We start from the raw sequence: 20,084 nt of genomic DNA on the forward strand, positions 1-20,084 counted from the left end.
CCATGGTGACCCCATTTTTATAGGGGTCACCGTATAAAGCATAAAAGCCAATTTATAGGATTTCATAAGGCACTTGAAATAAGTATCTGTAGGTCATTAATTTGAATTATGAAAGAAATGAGAGAAACTGATTGGTATCTGAAAGGAATTAATTATTAATCAAACTTTTTTTCAATTTATTTTATTACCTGTGTATTATGACAACAATAAAAGAGGAAATGAAAACAGAATATCCGTAATCTCACCCCCATACAATATCAGCTGTTTATTTTTGTTTTTCCCTTCCCCTTCTTGTCCCAAGACAACCGAGGATTTAGGTAGCAGACTGAGATGAGCTGAAGGCATGTGGAGGATGGGGGAGGAGAGGGCCTAGGAACCGGCGGGCTCAGAGCTTTACAAGGAGGGACAGTGTGCAGTGACCGTGCTATGCAATAGGCGAAGCCGAGGTTGGATGAGAGCACCAGCCTGGGGGCTCCAGTCTTGGTCCACCAGGAGGCCAGGCAGTGCATTCAGTGGGGAACTAATAAAGGACAAGGTTTTGAATGTCTGATAAGGGAAGGTTCTGAGAAGTCAGGGAAGGCAAATTAAAGCTTCGCTGAGCCAATAGCAAAGGGCAGATTGACATGAATTGCATAAGCAATGTTTTATTTTGCCTAAGTTTAATTTATTTTAATATACATATTTTATTATATATATGTGTATATTTTAAATGTAACTTATTTTTAATACATTCACATGGCACAAAATTTGAAAGGTACCAAGAACTGCTTAATGAAAACTCTTCTATCTGTCCACTGCCACCTAGCTCTTCTCAACCAGAAGCAACTAATGTTACCAGTTTTCTTTTTTTTTAATAAATTTATTTTATTTATTTATTTATTTTTGGCTGCGTTGGGTCTTCGTTGCTGTGCGCACGCTTTCTCTAGTTGCGGCAAGCGGGGGCTACTCTTTGTTGCAGTGTGCGGGCTTCTCATTGTGGTGGCTTCTCTTGTTGCGGAGCACGGGCTCTAGGCTTGCGGGCTTCAGTAGTTGCAGCATGTGGGCTCAGTCGTTGTGGCTCGTGGGCTCTAGAGCACAGGCTCAGTAGTTGTGGCGCATGGGCTTAGTTGCTCTGTGGCATGTGGGCTCTTCCCGGACCAGGGATTGAACCCGTGTCCCCTGCATTGGCAGGCGGACTCTCAACCACTGTGCCACCAGGGAAGTCCCCACCAGTTTTCTTATATCTCCTTCCAGAGATAGTTTATCATAACAACAATTACATATGTATTTCTCGACCCTGGTCCCCCATCCCCATTTTAAAAATTTATATAAACAGTAGCATACTATTCAAACTGTTCTGCACTACGCCTTAATTCCCCTTTTAATAAAAGTATGCCTTCCAAGCAGTTTTTATGACCCAGGAATAAAAATGGAAAAATATACAGTGAGGGGATAACTTGGTGAAAATCCAGGGTAATCCAGGATGCTGGAGAAAGCATCATTGAATTAATTTATAGGCCTGATTGGAGAAGGATTCTAGTTACAGCCAGGACAGGGTCCACAGGGAAGGAGAGAATGGTAGGTGTTCAGGGCTTGGATGATTTAGAAGACGAGGAGGTTGAGATGAGGAAGAAGTACCAGGAGACTCTGGATATGTAGTAATATCTAAGGAACTGGCTTTTTTATTATTTTAAACATGTCCCACAGAAAGAAATACATTTTACCTAATGACCAGGATACATGTTTGTGTGGTGTGTCTGTGCTTACTTTTACTATGTTCAATGTTTTCTGTTATTTTCTTTTCTATTCCATTTTATTTCCTCAAAAATGTGCTGATCATACCCATAAAGTAGATTCCATGACCCATTCATGAGTTTTGACCCAAATTTGAAAGACACTGTAAATTAAGTTGTAGCTTTGTTAGTTTGTAGTTGATGTAGAAGAGTCACCATCAGGGAGGGTAAAACCCATGAATGGAGGAGGGTGCAGAGTAACCGGTGTGAGAGTGAAGGTTCTGGGAGTGCTGGTGGGGAATGGATACGAAGGGGAGAAGACAGGCAAATACCGGATGGTGAAACTGGATAAAGACATTGGTGGCTCAGGGATTCCAAAGTGGCCCTGAAGGTCAAAAGGAAGCAGCCCCACTCTTAACTCCTGTGCCTGTTGAGTCACAGGATTAGACAAAGAAAGGCTGCCAGTTGGACAGCAGCGCGAGTGTGGTTTGTATGGACACCGTCAAGGCTCTCTTGTGGAAGGAGCTATAATTAAGGAAATACATTTCATTTAAATAGAAAGTGCTCTGCACAAGAATAGGGAATTCCATAGGACACAACATGGAAGGAACAGAGGTGACCTTGTAGAGAAAGGGATGGGGTTCCCTGAGGGGAGGGGTTTATGCCCAGAGTGGCTGGGAGAAATAGTTATAGGGGAAGCAGTAAGTAGGGTCGTATTTTGAGGGAGGAGCTCAAGGATGAGAGGACGTTGTCTTTTGGGGAGCAGTGCAAGCTGAAGAAGGAAGGACCAAGTACACAGAGGGAAGAAGGGCAAAGAGGAAGAGCAGTTTTAACAATTCAGGGACTCGGCACATTCAGGCAGCTGATCTAAATGAAATTGCTCCGGGGAAGTTTGCTTAGGAATTGTTCCTATGCCCAAATGGTGTAGACCAGGGCTCCATGAGTAGATTTCAAGTAGTCCACCAACTTGTATAGAAGTTTCTTTATTTATAACAGAAATTCAGCATTGATTTAAGGTATGACTGTAGGGAACAGTGACTTTGTCACCAACTGAAGTCACATGCTCATATCACATTAAGTTGTTGCAGTATCTCGAAATTCCAGCAACGACCAGAAACAACACATGTTATACCAGTTTCTTGTGTCACTCATCATACTTTGAATTATGGTGATTATTAGATTCATTGCTATGTTTTGCTATTCAGTGCTTTATGAAGAAGTACATATATTATTATATCATAGATTCAGGGGGGTTTATATTTATATAATATATTATTAATATATTAATTTATATATTAATTTATATTATAAATTAATATATTTATTAATATGATAAACAATAGTCCTGTGTATTTACGTGCAAAGAAAAGGTTGGAAGCTGCTGCCGTAGAAGGATCTCTTCACTCCTGTGGAGATTTGGGGCTTAGAGAGCTGAGGGGTCTTTACAGGTTCTGATCACATGCCTATATGGAGAGTACTTGCAAATGCCTTACTCTGCCTGACGGAAAAGGGACTGGACTCTGTTTCAGGGACCAGCTGTGTGTGTGTGCATGCACGTGTGCATGTGTATGCGTTCTGAAAAATAAATACATGGATGAGACAGTTCTCTTAAATTTTGCTTTAAATAAGTAGAATTTTAAGCTATTACATGGAAATTTCATATTAATTTGAAGGATAGTCTTATTCTCATTTCTTGTGATAGGATTATCTGGTATTAAAGTTTGGTTATATACCTTCCATTTAGTATGCTGAGAAGAAAGTTACTAAACAACACTGTATGTTTGTGTATATTCCAAAGGACCGGTGTTTCTTGATCACCGAGATGAGCTTGAAGGAACATACAAGGTTTATTGCCAGAATCATGATGAGGCCATCTCATTGCTGGAAATATATGAGAAGGATGAGAAGATCCAGAAGCATCTTCAGGACTCCTTGGCAGATCTTAAGTAGGAGTTTTGAGCACTTCATTCCATCATAGCTCTTTAGTTCTGCCTTTTGGAAGTCACTCCCATGTCTATGTCTAGACTTCTTATGACATCTATGGATCTATCATATTTTAAACATAAGTGATACATTATCGTAGGTCCTGTTATGTAACTTGTCTTTTCCCATTCTATATCTTGGAAATCTTAAGTAGCTTCCTGCTTGTAGTTTTATCCATTAAAATCACTTTTATCTATACACACAAAGTATTAAGTTAGCACTTTCAGGTAAGAAGCTGCCAGGAAGATAGTTTGGTCCAAATGAGAGAAAAGGTAAGAAGATAAAGTCAGTTATTCTTGACCATCAGGTGAGCGTCTCCTGTCTTAGGGAGGTAGGCTATAAGGATATAATATATGCCTAAGTAGGTCAAAGTGAAGTTAAGGGCTTATTGACTTTTTTCAATAGACTAGATATGCCACCATAGACATTCACAATTCCCCTTCTGTCCCACGTGGTTTTTGTCTGCCCAGCTAATAGGCATTAGTTGGACTAATATGTTCTGAGAGGAATGTGAAAATCAGCATCAGTATTTTCTTTTAATCAGCTGTTTCTTCTTTTCATGCTCACTGCCCTGTAGGAGCCTGTACAATGAATGGTAAGTTCTTGCCACTTGATGCAGAAGCTCGTTTCATTATTTTCTTCCTTTATAGACAGAAACCTAGAAGTAGACCTGCCTTGCTGTATTTTCCTCCTTAGCACTTACCACCAAATGACACTTCATATAATGTTTGTTGGATTATTGTCTGCCTCTTTCCACCAGGGCAGGGACTTTTTTGGGTCACTACTAAATCCGCAGCACCTAGAACACTGCCTGGTGTTTATTAGGTGCCCAGTAAATGTGAATGAATGAAGTTGGGAAGTAGGGTGAAAGAACGGAGCTATATTAGGAATAACAAATACCACCTGTAGGCCCTGTGTTATTGACAGTTGACTGAAGTCTCTGTTTTTCCTTCTCTTGAAGGGGATGCACAAATTATATTAACCTGGGCTCCTTCCTCATCAAACCAGTGCAGAGAGTAATGCGCTACCCACTGCTGCTGATGGAGTTGCTGAATTCCACCCCCGAATCCCACCCAGATAAAGTGCCTTTAACCAATGCAGTCCTTGCAGTCAAGGAAATCAACGTTAACATTAATGAATATAAACGTCGAAAGGACCTGGGTAAGAAAAGCATACTTGCTGAAAAGGAGGTATACCCTTGAGAATGTTCTCCTTCTCAAAAGAATTAATTACTTCACCAGAGGTGGACAAGCAGATGGTAGGTAATAGGGCTGTGGTGAAGAAATGGTAATAGAATTTGGGGAAAATGAGATAATGAAAGAAAAAAAGCAGTGATAATAATAAAAGCACAACCATGCATGTTGGAAATAAGGCATCTGTGATAAAGCTTATAGCAGTGAGTCTTTCCTAAGAGATATAAAGACCGATTAGAGAATGGCTGATCAGGAGAGTTCCTTCAAGCATGAGTGACGACTGCCTTCTCAACTCATTGAGAGCAGTCCTTTTCAAGCCACGCTTCTATGTGTTTGCTCCGCACGTCTGGTTGGATATTTTAGTGTTTCCAGTTAAGCTAGAACTTTTTTGTCTTCTTTCAGAAGACCCGGCTTTGCCCGCCTCCCTGGTGCCATCAGTCCTGCCTCTGGTCTGTGCCCCTCCCCTCCCCCACAGAACTGTGCAGTCAGTTGCCAAACACCCTCTCTTTCTTTATAATATAGAACAAACTGAACCATTTCTTTTGTCTCATCAAATCTCTTGTCGAGGCTTTGATTCTGAACACTCAATGAGTATAGCCTGGTGACCATGCTAAACTGATTTATCATTCATATCCTCAAAGAATCTATAATATAACCTCTTTGCCTGTCTCTCCACTATTCTCTGTGTTTATCTAAAATCATTTTCCCCTTCTGCTTCAGCCATGTCACCCGTGTTTAATGTTGACTGTGGATGTTAAAGCTCTCTGGCCATCTAGCCCTTTGTCTTGGTTCATATCTCCTCATGTAATGTCATCTTCATCTCCTACAACAGTAAAGTGTGCCTTTTTGCTACCACCCAGGCTTCCCTTGCTACCCTTTTACTCTTATTTCCAGGCTTTTCTGCAGACTGTGCCTGATGCATGACACATAGATTAATCAAACAACTCCTGCATAGCATTTCACTATGTGAGACGATTGGATATAAATATCTCATTTGTATATGAGACCATTTAAGGTGGTCTTATAAGTCAGGTACTGTTACTTTCTACATCTTATTGGAAAGGAAAATGGGGCTCAGAGAAGTTAAGTGGCTTATTTAAGGCCACACCTTTTTTTTTTTTTTTTCCCATACCACATGGCTTGCAGGACCTTAGTTCCCTGACCAGGGATTGAACCCAGGCCCCGGCAGTGCAAGTGCAGAGTCCTAACCACTGTACCACCAGGGAATTCCCTAAGGCCACACCTTGATGAAATGACAGACCCAGGCACTGAACTCAGAGGTTTCCTTGACTCCAAATCTTAGGCTCTGTTCCTTACACCTCTGCGACCTTCTTTCCTCGTCTCTAACCTTCTCCAGTCTGCACACAGTCTCTGCTGTTCTCCAGGTATCCTATCTGTCCATAAATGGTGATTTGGATTAATGTTCTGTGTACTCAGTTATAAGCTCATTGAAAACAAGCACTAGCTCTAGTTTGGGTTGTTAGTCTCGTTTGTAGTCTGTCCATGCTCAGAAGAGGGCTTTCTTCACTCACCAATTTGACTCACTCCCCAGTCCTCAAGTACCGAAAGGGTGATGAAGATAGTCTCATGGAGAAAATTTCCAAACTGAACATCCACTCCATCATCAAGAAATCCAACCGGGTTAGCAGTCACCTGAAGCACCTCACCGGCTTTGCCCCACAGGTGAGGTTCCTGCGCTTGAAGGTTCAGCCTGTCTTTGGCTGCTTTTCAGGGCTCCACGGGGCAGCCTGCATGGTGTGAATTGGCAAGATTCCCCTCTTAGTACCTCCCCTGGTGTTTGCTAGCTGGTGGATACAGGACCCTGCAGCTACTGTTTATTTAAATCCATCCACCCAACCCTCCATCCAAGCCTTGGTGAGCTGCTTACAGTGTGTATAAAGGCAAATCAGGAGGCCAGATCGGTCACCATGTAGTAGTTATCATGGTTTTAGACACCCATAAGGAGCTTATAATCTATTTGGGGAGACAAAATTAAAATTGTAGACATGTTAAGCTAGAAGGGATTTAAGAGATCACCTTGTTCAACACCATATGTCACACATGAGGAAATGTAAAGTCTAAGGTTTGAGTGATTTGTAAAACAGTTATCAACAGAGTAGATCCAGTATCCAGACTTCATGCACTGAACCATGTGTATGTGATACAGTCAGTGGAAAATACCAGCTAAAGAATCAGTTGCTACGCTTTGTAGTTTGTTCTCTACACGCTGTGGTACTTAAGAAAACTGGAGCTCCATGAGAGTGTGCTTCATGTTGGCAAGAGATTTAATCTGAGCCTTAAAGGAGAGGGGCAGGTTTGGCATAGGGAGAGAGGAGGGCAAACCAGGCAAGGCAGCAATACTGGTGAAGCAAACAGCCTGACCAGCGAAGGGTTTCCATCAGGAACAGAGGGGGTCAGTTAGAGCCAGGAGGGCCTGTGTGTACTTAGGAGCTCTGTCAAATCCAATTCAGTATGATTCAGGGAAACATCAAAGGCTTAAAATTTAAACAAAAGATGCTTTTAAGAAAGATGCTTTTGCCGATAAGATCTATTGAGGGAGAGTCCCAATTTGCTAACAGCACTTATTTATTTTGAACAGATTAAAGATGAAGTATTTGAAGAAACAGAGAAAAACTTCCGAATGCAAGAAAGATTGATCAAATCTTTTATCCGAGACCTGTCTCTCTACCTCCAGCATATCCGGGTGAGTAAAGACATCACTCTCATTAGAATCACATACGGTGGGGAATTCCCTGGTGGTCCAATGGTTAGGATTCGGCGCTTTCACTGCCATGGGCCTGGGTTCAATCCCTGGTCAGGGAACTAAGATCCCAGCCAAAAAAAAAAAGAATTACATATGGTGTAATTCCATCCGCTCTCCTGTTCATCCAGCATATTGCTTAATGAATGTGGAATAACCTGGACTCAAATGACCAGTATGCCATGACAGACTTTTTATTGGGATTCTTACAGATATAAATACTGAACGAATATCCTCCTGTTATTGTTTTATTTATTTATTTGGTTGCACCAGGTCTTAGGTGCAGCAGGCAAACAAGTTTTGGCTTGCCAGCTCCTTAGTTGTGACACGTGGGCTCCTTAGTTGTGGCACGCGAACTCTTAGTTGCGGCATGCATGTGGGATCTAGTTCCCTGACCAGGGATCAAACTTGGGCCCCCTGCATTGGGAGCGTGGAGTCTTAACCACTGTGCCACCAGGGAAGGCCCTCTTACAGGTTATTTAAAAGTTAAACAACGTCAGAAGATCAGCACTGTTGTATTCATAGTAAAGGAACCTAGCTCTTTCCTCCCTCTCTTTCGATCTTCATCACCCTTTTTTCCCACTGTCTTCTGTACCCAGTTATAGAAGAAGCACTTGTGACAGTTCATTTTGTCAAAATCATTTTGAAGATCAAATAGTAAGAGAATGGTTCTTGTGGGGTATGCTTCCTAATAATAATATTTATTTACAACTGTACATAGGCCTCTAAGGTTGTTAGAGCCAGAAATCGGTCTAGAGAGTTGGAAGAACTTGGGAGATCAGGCAGGCCCTGGTCTTCCTTCCCTCAGGCAGTGCTTCCTTCATGAAATCAGAACCAGGACGAGAATCCTTTCTCTTAATACCTGTAATTTCTCTGTTGATTTAATAGAATAGTGTTTATATAAGTATACCATATACCCCTGTCCCTCACACAGGAAAATCTCATCCCATGAAACAAATAATTTCCTTTAAAAGAGATCCTTTGCTTTTTAAAAATCATTATTGTTATTATTATTATTATTTTTTTAAAATTAATTAATTAATTTATTTTTGGCTGTGTTGGGTCTTCATTTCTGTGCGAGGGCTTTCTCTAGTTGCGGCAAGCGGGGGCCACTCTTCATCGCCGTGCGTGGGCCTCTCACTATCGGCCTCTCTTGTTGGGAGCACAGGCTCCAGATGCGCAGGCTCAGTAGTTGTGGCTCACGGGCCTAGTTGCTCCACGGCATGTGGAATCTTCCCAGACCAGGGCTCGAACCCGTGTCCCCTGCATTGGCAGGCAGATTCTCAACCACTGTGCCACCAGGGAAGCCCCCTATTATAATTTTTTAACTAAGTAAAATGGTACAAAATTCAAAAACTACCAAAGGGATAAGTATAAAGTAAAAGTAACTCCTCCCCCTCCCCTGTCTCCTAGTCACCTATAGAGGCGGACACATCTATCAGATTCTTCTGTCAGAGATATGTGTGTGAGGGAGAGACACACATGCACTGTTGAGCATCTTGGGTTTTGCATTTTGGAAATCATTCCATATTTGCACACACAGAGCTGCCTTGTTCTTTTTTACAACTGCATAGTATTTAATTGTTATGGACATGCCATAATAAATTTACCTAGTCCCCATCGATGGATGTTTAAGTTGTTGCAAAAAATTAGAAACATTGGCAGAAGAAATATCCTTGAACATAGATCATTTTTCTGATCTATGCGAGTATATCTGAAGGCCAGGGTACTAGATTTTCTGAGCCAAATCATATAGCAATGCAAATTTCATAGATATCATACCAGTGAGAACTCCCCACCAGCAATGTATGAAACAGTTTCCCCATCCCTTGCTAACATACAGTGTTATCAAAATCAAAATGTCTTATCTTTGCCTGCAAGAAAGGTAAAAATCGCTATTTTAATATAGTTTGAATTTACATTTCTTATATTATGAATGAAGTTGAGGATATTTTCGTATGTTTAAATCATTATATTTCTTTTTCTGTGATTTGTCTATATTTGGGGGCACTTATTTATTGATTTATTGTTCTTTTTCTTATTGACTGGTAGCACCTTTGTATATGTTGGAGAAAAGAGCCCTTCTTCTGAGATGCTGCCTTACAGATACCCCCTGCCACAGTTTGTTGACTTTTGCATTTGCTTAAAATGTTTTCTCTGTGCAGAAGAGTTTTATTTTTGTGTAGTCTAACTAAACTTTTATGGTTTCTTAGTTCTGTGTCATACTTTAAAAGGTCTTTCCCATTCCAAGATAATTTTAAAAAGATGTCTTATGTTCCAGTACTTTTATCATTTTATTTTTTTATATTAAAGTCATCAGTACAGCTGGAATTTACATTAGTATATAAGGTTTGAGGTAGGAATCCAACTTCTTGTTTTTTATCTAGTTATCTGTCATTATCATTTATTGAGTAATACCCACTGATTTGAAGTGCTTCCGACACTTCTTTTAAATAGCAAACTCTCTCCCTTCATGTTTTGAAAATGTGATCAAGTAAAAATGAGGGCTTATAAGACTTTCCAGGAACACATTGGCTTAAAGTGAGAGATTTATCCAAGTATGGTTCCCTTGCCTTAGGACTTTACCCTACAATTCCTCTAATTTTGATATCTCCCTATTGGCTGTTTTCTCCCCATGTTATCTAAATGTGTAGCAAGTATACACCTGAGCACCCAACTCTTAAAAAGACTTGTCTCCCTAGCAATGGGTGACAGCCCTTGGACGGGCAGGTCAGTTTGGTTCTGACTGCTAACTGCTATCTAGGATGAATGACGGAGGCTAGAAGTTCTGTCTGGTCTTACCTGTGTTTGTAACTGGCTGCAGGAATCGGCATGTGTGAAGGTGGTGGCTGCCGTGAGCATGTGGGATGTGTGCATGGAGAAGGGACACAGAGACTTGGAACAGTTCGAGAAGGTGCATCGCTACATCAGTGACCAGCTCTTCACAAATTTTGTAAGTGACTCTTCAGCCCACTTTTTTCAGGTTGGGCCTCTTCGCAGGGTTCTCTCTAACATCCAGCTCATGGAAAAGTTAATTCCATAGAAACACGCTTCCATGGACCAGGACTCCTAGTGTCCTTTAGCTAAGTTCATATCAGAATTTTATATTCAGAACCTGACTTTCAATCAGCTGAAAGGACAGATAGGACCTGCATGTATGCAAATAGATTTTTTTATAGCTTGTGATCAGCCCAGTTTCAGGGGACAAAGGAAAACCAGGAAATTTAATCTGGTATCACTACTGATAACTGATCAAAAGAAAACAACTAAAGAACTAATAACTTAAAATGGAATATTTATGCATAGTTAAGAGATCAACAGATAGATTTTTGAAATGGCACAAACTATTTTGTAAAGACTACTAAATGCCAAATTGCTTGGGAAATTCTAAATATATATTCTATATATATCTCCTGAGTAGAAATGGGTGGGCTTTGATAGTTTCTTGGAGATCTCTGGATGCTTGAAGCATCTTTAGAAAACATTGGGGGAACTTGGGGGGAACATACAGTTATTCTAACAGTAGCATCTTATTAAAAGTAATTTACTAAGCACCTATTTGTGTTCTTTTGTGTCAATATTGTGCCCTCTATGTCTATCCCTCTAGAAAGAATTAGACAAAAACTTTTGAAAAGTGAAAACAGATTATTACTAAGTAGTTATGAGTAGAAGAGGTATGATGGGTGTGTGAAAGTTTCTCTACCCCAGATTTATGTAACAACTAAATCTTTTTTTAAATTTATTTTTTATTGATGTATAGTTAAATTACAATGTTATGTTAATTACTTCTGTACAGCAAAGTGACTCAGTTACACATATATATGCATTCTTTTTTATATTCTTTTCCATTATAGTTTTTTTATTTTTTTTACACCAAAGAAAAATTTATTAAAGTATAGATTACTGGTTATTTAAAAATACACGAGAAAAGACATACGAAGGCATTATCATACAACTGATTTCTAAACTCAATACTTTTGAAATACAAAACAATGATCATTACCCCCAAAAGTCAGTTTGAAACAAATTGATTTTTAAGTTGGTATTATAATTGTTTTCACTCAATTTTGCTTACAAATGTTACTAGGTTTTTCAGTTTCGTCACATATCAGAACTTTTTTTGACATGTTTACTTCTCAAAGTAGAATATAGTTATTTCTTGCAAGTAATGTCAGCAACTATAGAAAGCTTCTCTTAAGTCACAAGGATTCAATATGGTTGCTGCTTTGGAAATAGTTACCATTCTGAGTTATCTATACTAAGACTCATGTATTGACAGGCAAAATATTAATGGGCAAAGTATGGAGATTGAGAGCAGGAGGACTAAGAAAAGATATCTTTTACTGCAGACCTGCTAAAAAAAGACTCCATTATTTACTCTGATAGTATTGCTAGAGAAGCAGTTTCTGCCAGATCACAGGTTGACTATGTAGTTGTCCATTTAAAATTTCCATCGCTAAAGAATGGCAGACTTCAACAATTGCTCAACCAAATAAGCAGAACTTTAAGTTACCATATACTTTAATTACGAGAAATAAATTATTTTCTTAATTGGTTTAGCAGCCTTGTATCTGGAAAGGCAGCAAAACCCACTTTGTTCCAAAATTAGAAGGCCGACTCAGAGGCTGCTTCTATGATGCCTAACTATCTTCTATCATCAATCAGTCATGAAGGTGGACCTTCATGAACTCAGTAACTTAATAAATGTAAAAATGAACTCATCTATCAACACAGTGTTGAGCCTGCAAAACCAAAAAAGTACATTCTTAAGGTAGGAATTGGTTTGTATAAAACAAGAGGGTATATATCCTCTTATATAACACAAGAGGAATATGCATGGTAATAAAAACAATCTATAATAAACTTGTAAAGAAATGATTCTGGTTTACATGTAACTCTGCTTAAACTGACCATGACTGAATGATTAAACATTTTCTTCTCCTAACATAATGCCCATTCATTATAAGCTAAGCTGGACTTAGTTTCTTATAAATCTCTTATTTCCTTGGATTTATCTACTACACCCTTACTTTATAGCCATTTAACTTATAAGCTGGGCCTGCCCAGCCTCCCTCTAAAGCCCCTCTTCAGAAGGATACCAGATGCATTAAACAGAGGCATCTTCTCGTAAGAATGTGCACTTCAAAACAGTATATGAAGAACCAGCAGTTGGCTCTCCAATGTAGCTACCTCTCATTTCACATTATCACAGAAACAGTGCAGTTTACTAACCACTCCTTCCTTACAGAAAACTCAGTAGCTGTAAAAATTTTTGTTCATTTCAGAACACATTTCAATACTTATTAATTCCAGAGATCCGAACACCATGAAGCTGTGGCATTTTGGGATTTAGCACACTCAGGAGAGAAGCTGTGTTTAAGATGAAGTGAGTTGGATCGTACTTCGTATAGAAGCTTGCCAGAAAATATAGAATTATTGGAGAAATTGTGAAAAACTTCCGTGAAGATGTAAACTGTACTCCATAGTCCAGTTGTTCCCAATGAGTTAGGAGCCTCGCTTTACCCTGGTCAGGAGTTTCAAATGGTGTTCCTTTTACTGCATGCAGAAATACATACATGCCCAGATTATGTATAACATTTGTTAAGGTTACAACAGGTTAAGGTTGCAACGGGAACACTGAAGAAGGGAATACTGAGTAAAACGATATGAAGCAAGCCAACTCCCAATACATATGTCAGCCACATACCCCAGCTGTTCATTATACAGGTATTTGGATTCACCTCACTGTGGGCAGCTCCAACATTCATGTTTGCGCCGCCGCCCCACTCCTGGCGGCTGGCTGGCTCGGAGCAGTATCAACTCCGCAGCGGCTGCAGGGCCGACGGCGGCGTCTCCTCCGTTATGGTTTATTGCAGGATATTGAATATAGTTCCCTGTGCTACACAGCAGGACCTTATTGTTTGTCCATTCTCTATATACCAGTTTGCATCTGCTAATCCCCAACTCCCAATCCAACCCTCTCCCACCTCCTTCCCCCTTGGCAGCCAACAGTGTATTCTCTATGTCCCTGATTTTGTTTCTGTTTCATAGATAGGTTCATTTGTGTCATATTTTATTTATTTATTTATTTATTAAATAAATTTATTTATTTTTGGCAGCATTGGGTCTTTGTTGCTGCACACGTACTTTCTGTAGTTGCAGCGAGCAGGGGCTACCCTTTGTTGCAGTGCATGGGCTTCTCATTGGGTGGCTTCTCTTGTTGTGGAGCACAGACTCTAGGTGCATGGGCTTCAGTAGTTGTGGCATGCGGACTCAGTAGTCGTGCTTTGCAGGCTCTAGAGTGCAGGCTCAGTAGTTGTGGTGCACGGGCTTAGTTGCTCCGCATCATGTGGGATCTTCCCGGACCAGGGCACAAACCCATGTCCCCTGCATTGGCAGGCAGATTGTTAACCACTACGCCACCAGGGAAGTCCTGTGTCATATTTTAGATTCCACTTATAAGTGATATCATATGTTATTTGCTTTGTCTTTTCTGACTTACTTCACTTAGTATCATAATCTCTGGTTGCATCCATGTTGTTGCAGATGGCATTATTTCATTCTTTTTTATGGCTGAGTAGTATTCCATTGTATATATGTACCACATCTTCTTTATCAATTCATCTGTCAACAGACATTTAGGTTGTTTCCATGTCTTGGCTATTGTGAATAATGCTGCTGTGAACATAGAGGTGCATGAATCTTTTTGAATTACGGTTTTGTTTGGGTATATGTCCAGGAGTGGGATTGTTGGGTCATATGGTAATTCTATTTTTAACAACTAAATATTAAGTTAAATTCAAGTTATATATAGACACATACACATAAGTGATACCAGACAGATGGTCACAAATGGGTTGTAATGCAAACATCATGTTCATGTATGTAGTTTAGCATTTGTTATCAACTATGCAGCTATTTTGCACACTCTTTGGCGTGAGCAAATTGTTGGGTGAAGAGTTATAAGCTGAGAAGCTTTGTGGAATATGTGCGTACATCTGGTGTTGGATAAGCAGAACACTGTCGGATCTGCATGGGTTTAGCTCGTGCACCAGGAGCAAAGCAGGTGGTACAGGACCTAACAAAATCCACCTGAAGAGAGTTTTGAGAATAACAAGTTCGGGACACTGAACACCACGCCTTTCTCGTCCCCACAGAAGGAGAGGACAGAGCGGCTGGTCATCTCTCCCCTGAATCAGTTACTGAGCATGTTCACGGGGCCCCACAAGCTGGTGCAGAAACGCTTTGACAAGCTTCTGGACTTCTATAACTGTACAGAACGGGCAGAGAAGCTGAAGGACAAAAAGACCCTGGAGGAGCTGCAGTCGGCCCGGAACAACTACGAGGCCCTGAACGCCCAGCTGCTGGACGAGCTGCCCAAGTTCCATCAGTACGCGCAGGGCCTCTTCAGCAACTGTGTGCATGGCTACGCCGAGGCCCACTGTGACTTCGTGCGCCAGGCGCTGGAGCAGCTGAAGCCGTTGCTCTCGGTGAGGCCCGCCCTCCCCATGGAAAAGTAGACTCCCAAGTTCTCCTGGAGTTTTTCTGGGAATACACAGCCAGGTTGTCAGAGACATTATTAAACTAGGTAGATTAAGTATGTCACTAGGTCAGGCCTGTCGGGAATCAGAATTCTTGATCCCTTGATGGAGCTGGGGAACCCGTGGCCTTTAAATGGCTCTTCTTCCACCCTGAGAGATTCTGGAGGAGCCAGCCAGCTCGGGCTGTGGGCACTGGGCTGCGGTGTTGGTGGCTTACACTTGAGTTTTAGGGAGACTGTGCCAGTCCTGGGATCGTTCACGTGTGTTCTCTTCTTTCCTCTGTCTCTGCTCTCCCTGTGCATGGACTCCAGTTACTCAAAGTCACCGGCAGGGAAGGGAACCTGATTGCCGTCTTCCATGAGGAGCACAGCAGGGTCCTGCAGCAACTCCAGGTTTTCACCTTCTTCCCAGAGTCTCTTCCTGCCACCAAGAGGTCACTTGAGAGGAAAACTATGGACCGCCAGTCCACCCGAAAGCCATTCCTGGGCCTGGTGAGTGGAACTGGAGAGGCTCATATGGCCTGGTGGTTAAGGTGCGAATTCCTGAGTGAGGCCGCCTGGGTTCAGATCCCAATTCTGACAAGGACTCACTCTGTGTCCTTGAGCAAGTGCTTCATCGGTTTCCTCATGTCTAAAACACAGATAATAGTTATACCTACATCATAGAGTTGTTTTGAGATTCAAATGAGTTAAAATATATAAAACACTTGGACATTGCCTGGCACTAGTTAGCATTATTCAAGTAAGCTATCATCATCATCATTATTATTATTAATATTGATGGACTCAGCTCTGTCTCTACAGATGAGCAATTTAATAGGAGTTTAAATATTTTATAATAATTGGAGAATAAAGGTTATTGAGTTCAAATCTATCATGCTCTCATTCATTCATTCCTTCACTCACTATCACTATGCAGCACTAGTGTGCCTGCTGGTACAGGCTTCAGAATGCCCTCTGAAAAGCATTCTTGGATCCTATCCTATACAATGAAAAGAGTTAGTAAAGGATTAATATTACTACTTTGATCAGTCAAAGGAACTGGTTTAAGGGTATGTTAATTCTGCCAGGCTCCCTACTTTTGATCATGTATTGGAAAAGGTGGTTATCTGATATACTGCCAAACAGTTAATGGCTGACCGCTTTTTAACCTGGAGTTATTTTCTTTTTGAACTCGATTCTTGCATATTCTGAAAAGTAGGGTAAGATATACCAGATTATATGGGGTAAAAATCTAAAAGACTGCTGATTTATCTGTGCTTACAATATTTTTGCCCCATGTAATCCCATAGACATTAATTTATATGATCTAAAAGAGGGAATCAGATTTTTTAATCACGTTTACTTTTTCTTATTTTTATGAATATTATTTGTTTTTATAGATATGAAGTCTAGATAAGGAAAGTCTCAGTTGTTTAGATTCATACAGTAAAATACAAGAAGACCTACTCATATTACTTAGATATTTTGACTCTTTAGGTGGCACTTCAATCACATATTTTTGTCACAGGATAACAGATATAAAACTAAGGGTGTGTTAAATTTTCTTACTACAAAGGCACCAAAACATGACCTAAGAGATTACGATTTTTACCTAGCCACGTGGTCTGACTCAGGCGCAAAGGCATCTGATGGGAGTAGGGAGCTGGCTGTCATTGCCTCCATTTCTGAGACTGACAGCATATGGGATTAAATACGGCTGCTGGGATAACGGCCAGGAAGGGGTTTGATGATTATATTTCTTATATTGCCTTTCAGCCAAGTTACATGCTTCAGTCGGAAGAACTCCGGGCCTCCCTCTTGGCAAGGTATCCCCCTGAAAAGCTCTTCCAAGCAGAACGGAACTTCAATGCTGCCCAGGACCTGGACGTCTCACTTCTGGAAGGCGACCTGGTGGGCGTGATCAAGAAAAAGGACCCCATGGGCAGCCAGAACCGCTGGCTGATTGACAACGGAGGTAAGAACAGTAGACGACAGATTACCGTAACTCTAAATGAGGAAAGAGTGGTTTGGACTGTGCCTGAATCCTGTGTAGGCCAGAGAAAAATATGAGAGTCTTCGATTAAAGGGAAAAGCAACCTTAAAATTTCTCTCCATCTCTAGAGAGTGTAATGCTCAAGTCATTACTGAAACAAAACCAGTCTTTGATTTTGTTTTTGTTTTTAAAAAATTCCAGAGGAGACTCCATTACTTACCTTGCAAGATCTTGCCTTGCTTTACCCTTACAGGCAGTGAATCCTGCCTGAAGGGTCCTTTGCCCTCTCGATCCTAACCTGAGTGAACCACAAGTTCTGTAGGTGTGTTTTGTGAGCGTATGAATTTAAAACCTGTAAGAAGGAGTTGTTTGCTTTTTGAGTCCCCCCCCCCTCCACTACCAGCAAACAATTTTACTTCATGACTATTTAGGGAACGACTTTAAAAACAGCTTACAGCTTTTTTTTCTGGTGGGAGTGGGGGTGGGGAAGGCATACGGAATTTTTTTTTCAACGTACAAAGAATAATGCCTATCCATAATCCTTCTTCCACAATTCCAAAATCTGAAAAGCTTTGAAAAATCAGAGGGTTCTTTTTCAGAACTAATTTGCCAAAACCTGCCCTGATCTGAACTCATTTGGTGACAAAACCTGAACAAATGATGTGAGGCTGTTTATGATCATTACTTTTCCCTTTTGGTGTGACTAGTCATATACGTTTTGCTACAGAAACATGAATGGATTTGACTATAGGGTGTTGACCCAGACCCTGCTGGGGATATCATGAAATCTATAGTATACTTGATTACCTTTCCTGAATCCCAAAATCTGAATTCCAAAACACATCCGGCCCCAAGTGTTTTAGAAAAGGATTGTGGGCCTCTATAATAAACAGCTATGTTCATACCACAAGAACTGAAAGTTTTAACATTTCTCAGTTTCTTTAAAAGTGTTGTGTGGATTTTTTTCTCCTCCCCCAGCCCCCTGTTCTGCTTACCCAAAATAATAAAGATTGAAATGGGAAAGGAAGGACGAAGGATGGGGCCCCCAGGGTGATGACAGGTGAGAGCCACTGATAGACAGATGAACTCCTAGTGAAGATCCAGGCTGTTTGAGCCCCCCCGTCCTTGGGGTTCTTCCATATCTACTAAATCCTGGTGGGTAAAGTGGCAGCCAGAAGCTCACAGCATCAGCTTTTAGACCCTCCACCCCTTGGCATCTGCTCAGGGAACTCCTCCCCATCGCCCAGCAGATAGAACAAATGCAGGCTGGCCTTTTTTTTAGGTCCAGGAAACACTCTGAAGAGAGATGGCCCTTGCTCGAGTCGAGGTTACATACTCCGGGTCCCTGCCTTAGCAGATAATTCTTTCCTAATAAATATAACAATTTTTCCTATGGATTAGGGATCTCAATCCCTAATCTATGCTTAAAAGTTTTAGCTGAGGGCCCTTTCTGTCCTCATCTTAGGCAATTTATTGATATGAACATGTGTTAGATGTGTATTCTAACTAACATAAGCAGCTAGTTCTCACAGTATTCCCACCTCATTCCTAAACCAGGGACAGAGATTCAAGTGTGTGGTTGGAGAGGGCAGGGAGGCATAGCCGAGGCGCTCTGTCATGCTGAGGATGGTTTTTAAAATCCCTTTTTACCACACTCGATGGACAATTGAACACATCCTTAGTTAAGTCTTCCCCTTAGCCTTTGCTCCCATGGTCTGGCCCTTCTGTTTTCTTCATCTGCTCACGCTCAGACATGTGGTCTGTGGTTGTTTATGTTACTGTCTCTTAATTCTCAGCAAAGCCCCTTGTCACTCACCTGTTGTGCGGTTGTAATAGGTGTGAACTGGCAGGAGGCCGCAGCATCTTGTCTCCACCACCCACACTGTGCCCTGGGATGGTGTCTGTTCTGTTTGTCTCTAGGGATCTTATTTTGTCTCACTATTGACCTTAAACCATAGTTTCTTCTCTCCTGATTTCCTCCACCCTCCTCCTCCCACGAAAAGCTCTTCGTGTTTGTTTTTCCTGCCCGCAGTCACCAAAGGCTTTGTGTACAGCTCCTTCCTGAAGCCCTACAATGCACGCCGCAGCCACTCCGACGCCTCCGTGGGCAGCCACTCCTCCACCGAGTCGGAGCACGGCAGCTCCTCCCCCAGGTTCCCCCGGCGGCAGAACAGCGGCGGCACCTTGACCTTCAATCCCAGCAGTGTGGCCGTGTCCTTTAGCTCAGGGCCTTCCCAGAAACAGCCTCCAGACACATCTTCACTGACGGAATTTGACCAAGGAACTCTCAGCGCATCCTTGAACTCAGAGAGCAGTCCTTCCAGATGCCCCTCAGACCCAGACTGCCCCTCCCAGCACGGGTCCTGGGACTCGGTAGACGCTGCCAGAGACCTTCACCAGCCTGCTCCCACTCTGAGGAGCTCCCGAAACCCCAGGCATCCAGAAATGGCTGGTTACTCCGTGCCAGGGCGAAACGGGCAGGGTAGAGACCTCGTGAAAGGATGTGCAAGAACAGCCCTGTCTCTGGATGACAGAAACGGACAGCTGGAAAACAGCGAGGCAGAAGGCAACCAGGTGAGTGCGGCCCGGGTACGGTGGTTACTGCGCCTGAGCAGATGCAGGTGATGCCCTCCCAGGAGTGGGCGTGTCAGAGGCCTACCCAGGGCCTGGGGGTGACCTGGAGATGGGCTCGCAGACAAATCCTTAAAGCAGTTGTGGAAACTCACTGCTGTAAGAGTGGGCAGCTCCACCCCTTCTGGGCCCTTCCCTGGCTGACTTCACAGGCTGTTGTGTCTTGGGGCATTTACAAGGTTTACCATGAAGCTTTTCCCACTCTTCCAGTGTGCTGATTTTTCCATAAAGTCTGCAGTTTAACTCGTCTACTTAGTTTTTTATTCAAATAACTATATGTTTATTTCTA

The 20,084-nt window shown here is 41.8% G+C and overlaps 1 protein-coding gene, 1 non-coding gene and 1 pseudogene across 14 annotated transcripts in view; 1 reads left to right on the top strand and 2 right to left on the bottom strand.

Moving 5' to 3' along the window:
• Nucleotides 1-20,084, top strand: part of LOC118882312 (dynamin binding protein) — a 141,605-nt gene that overhangs the window by 93,640 nt on the left and 27,881 nt on the right. For 8 of the 13 annotated variants that reach the window (XM_036827842.1, XM_036827850.1, XM_036827843.1 and 5 more), the window contains 10 exons: nt 3,511-3,658; nt 4,273-4,290; nt 4,657-4,856; nt 6,441-6,571; nt 7,488-7,592; nt 10,474-10,602; nt 14,807-15,139; nt 15,502-15,681; nt 16,948-17,146; nt 19,197-19,738. In XM_036827842.1, the coding sequence (XP_036683737.1) occupies nt 3,511-3,658; nt 4,273-4,290; nt 4,657-4,856; nt 6,441-6,571; nt 7,488-7,592; nt 10,474-10,602; nt 14,807-15,139; nt 15,502-15,681; nt 16,948-17,146; nt 19,197-19,738 (1,985 nt within the window). Of the gene's footprint in view, nt 1-3,510; nt 3,659-4,272; nt 4,291-4,656; nt 4,857-6,440; nt 6,572-7,487; nt 7,593-10,473; nt 10,603-14,806; nt 15,140-15,501; nt 15,682-16,947; nt 17,147-19,167; nt 19,739-20,084 lie in introns of those variants that run through there. The other 5 variants (XM_036827848.1, XR_005016757.1, XM_036827844.1 and 2 more) reach the window with 5 other exon arrangements.
• TRNAA-UGC lies at nt 6,043-6,114 on the bottom strand. The gene has a single exon. It is a non-coding gene; the product is annotated as a tRNA-Ala (tRNA).
• LOC118882313 lies at nt 12,942-13,633 on the bottom strand (annotated as a pseudogene).

Source organism: Balaenoptera musculus, chromosome 16 (genome assembly GCF_009873245.2).
Source record: "Balaenoptera musculus isolate JJ_BM4_2016_0621 chromosome 16, mBalMus1.pri.v3, whole genome shotgun sequence".
Taxonomy (NCBI): domain Eukaryota; kingdom Metazoa; phylum Chordata; class Mammalia; order Artiodactyla; family Balaenopteridae; genus Balaenoptera; species Balaenoptera musculus.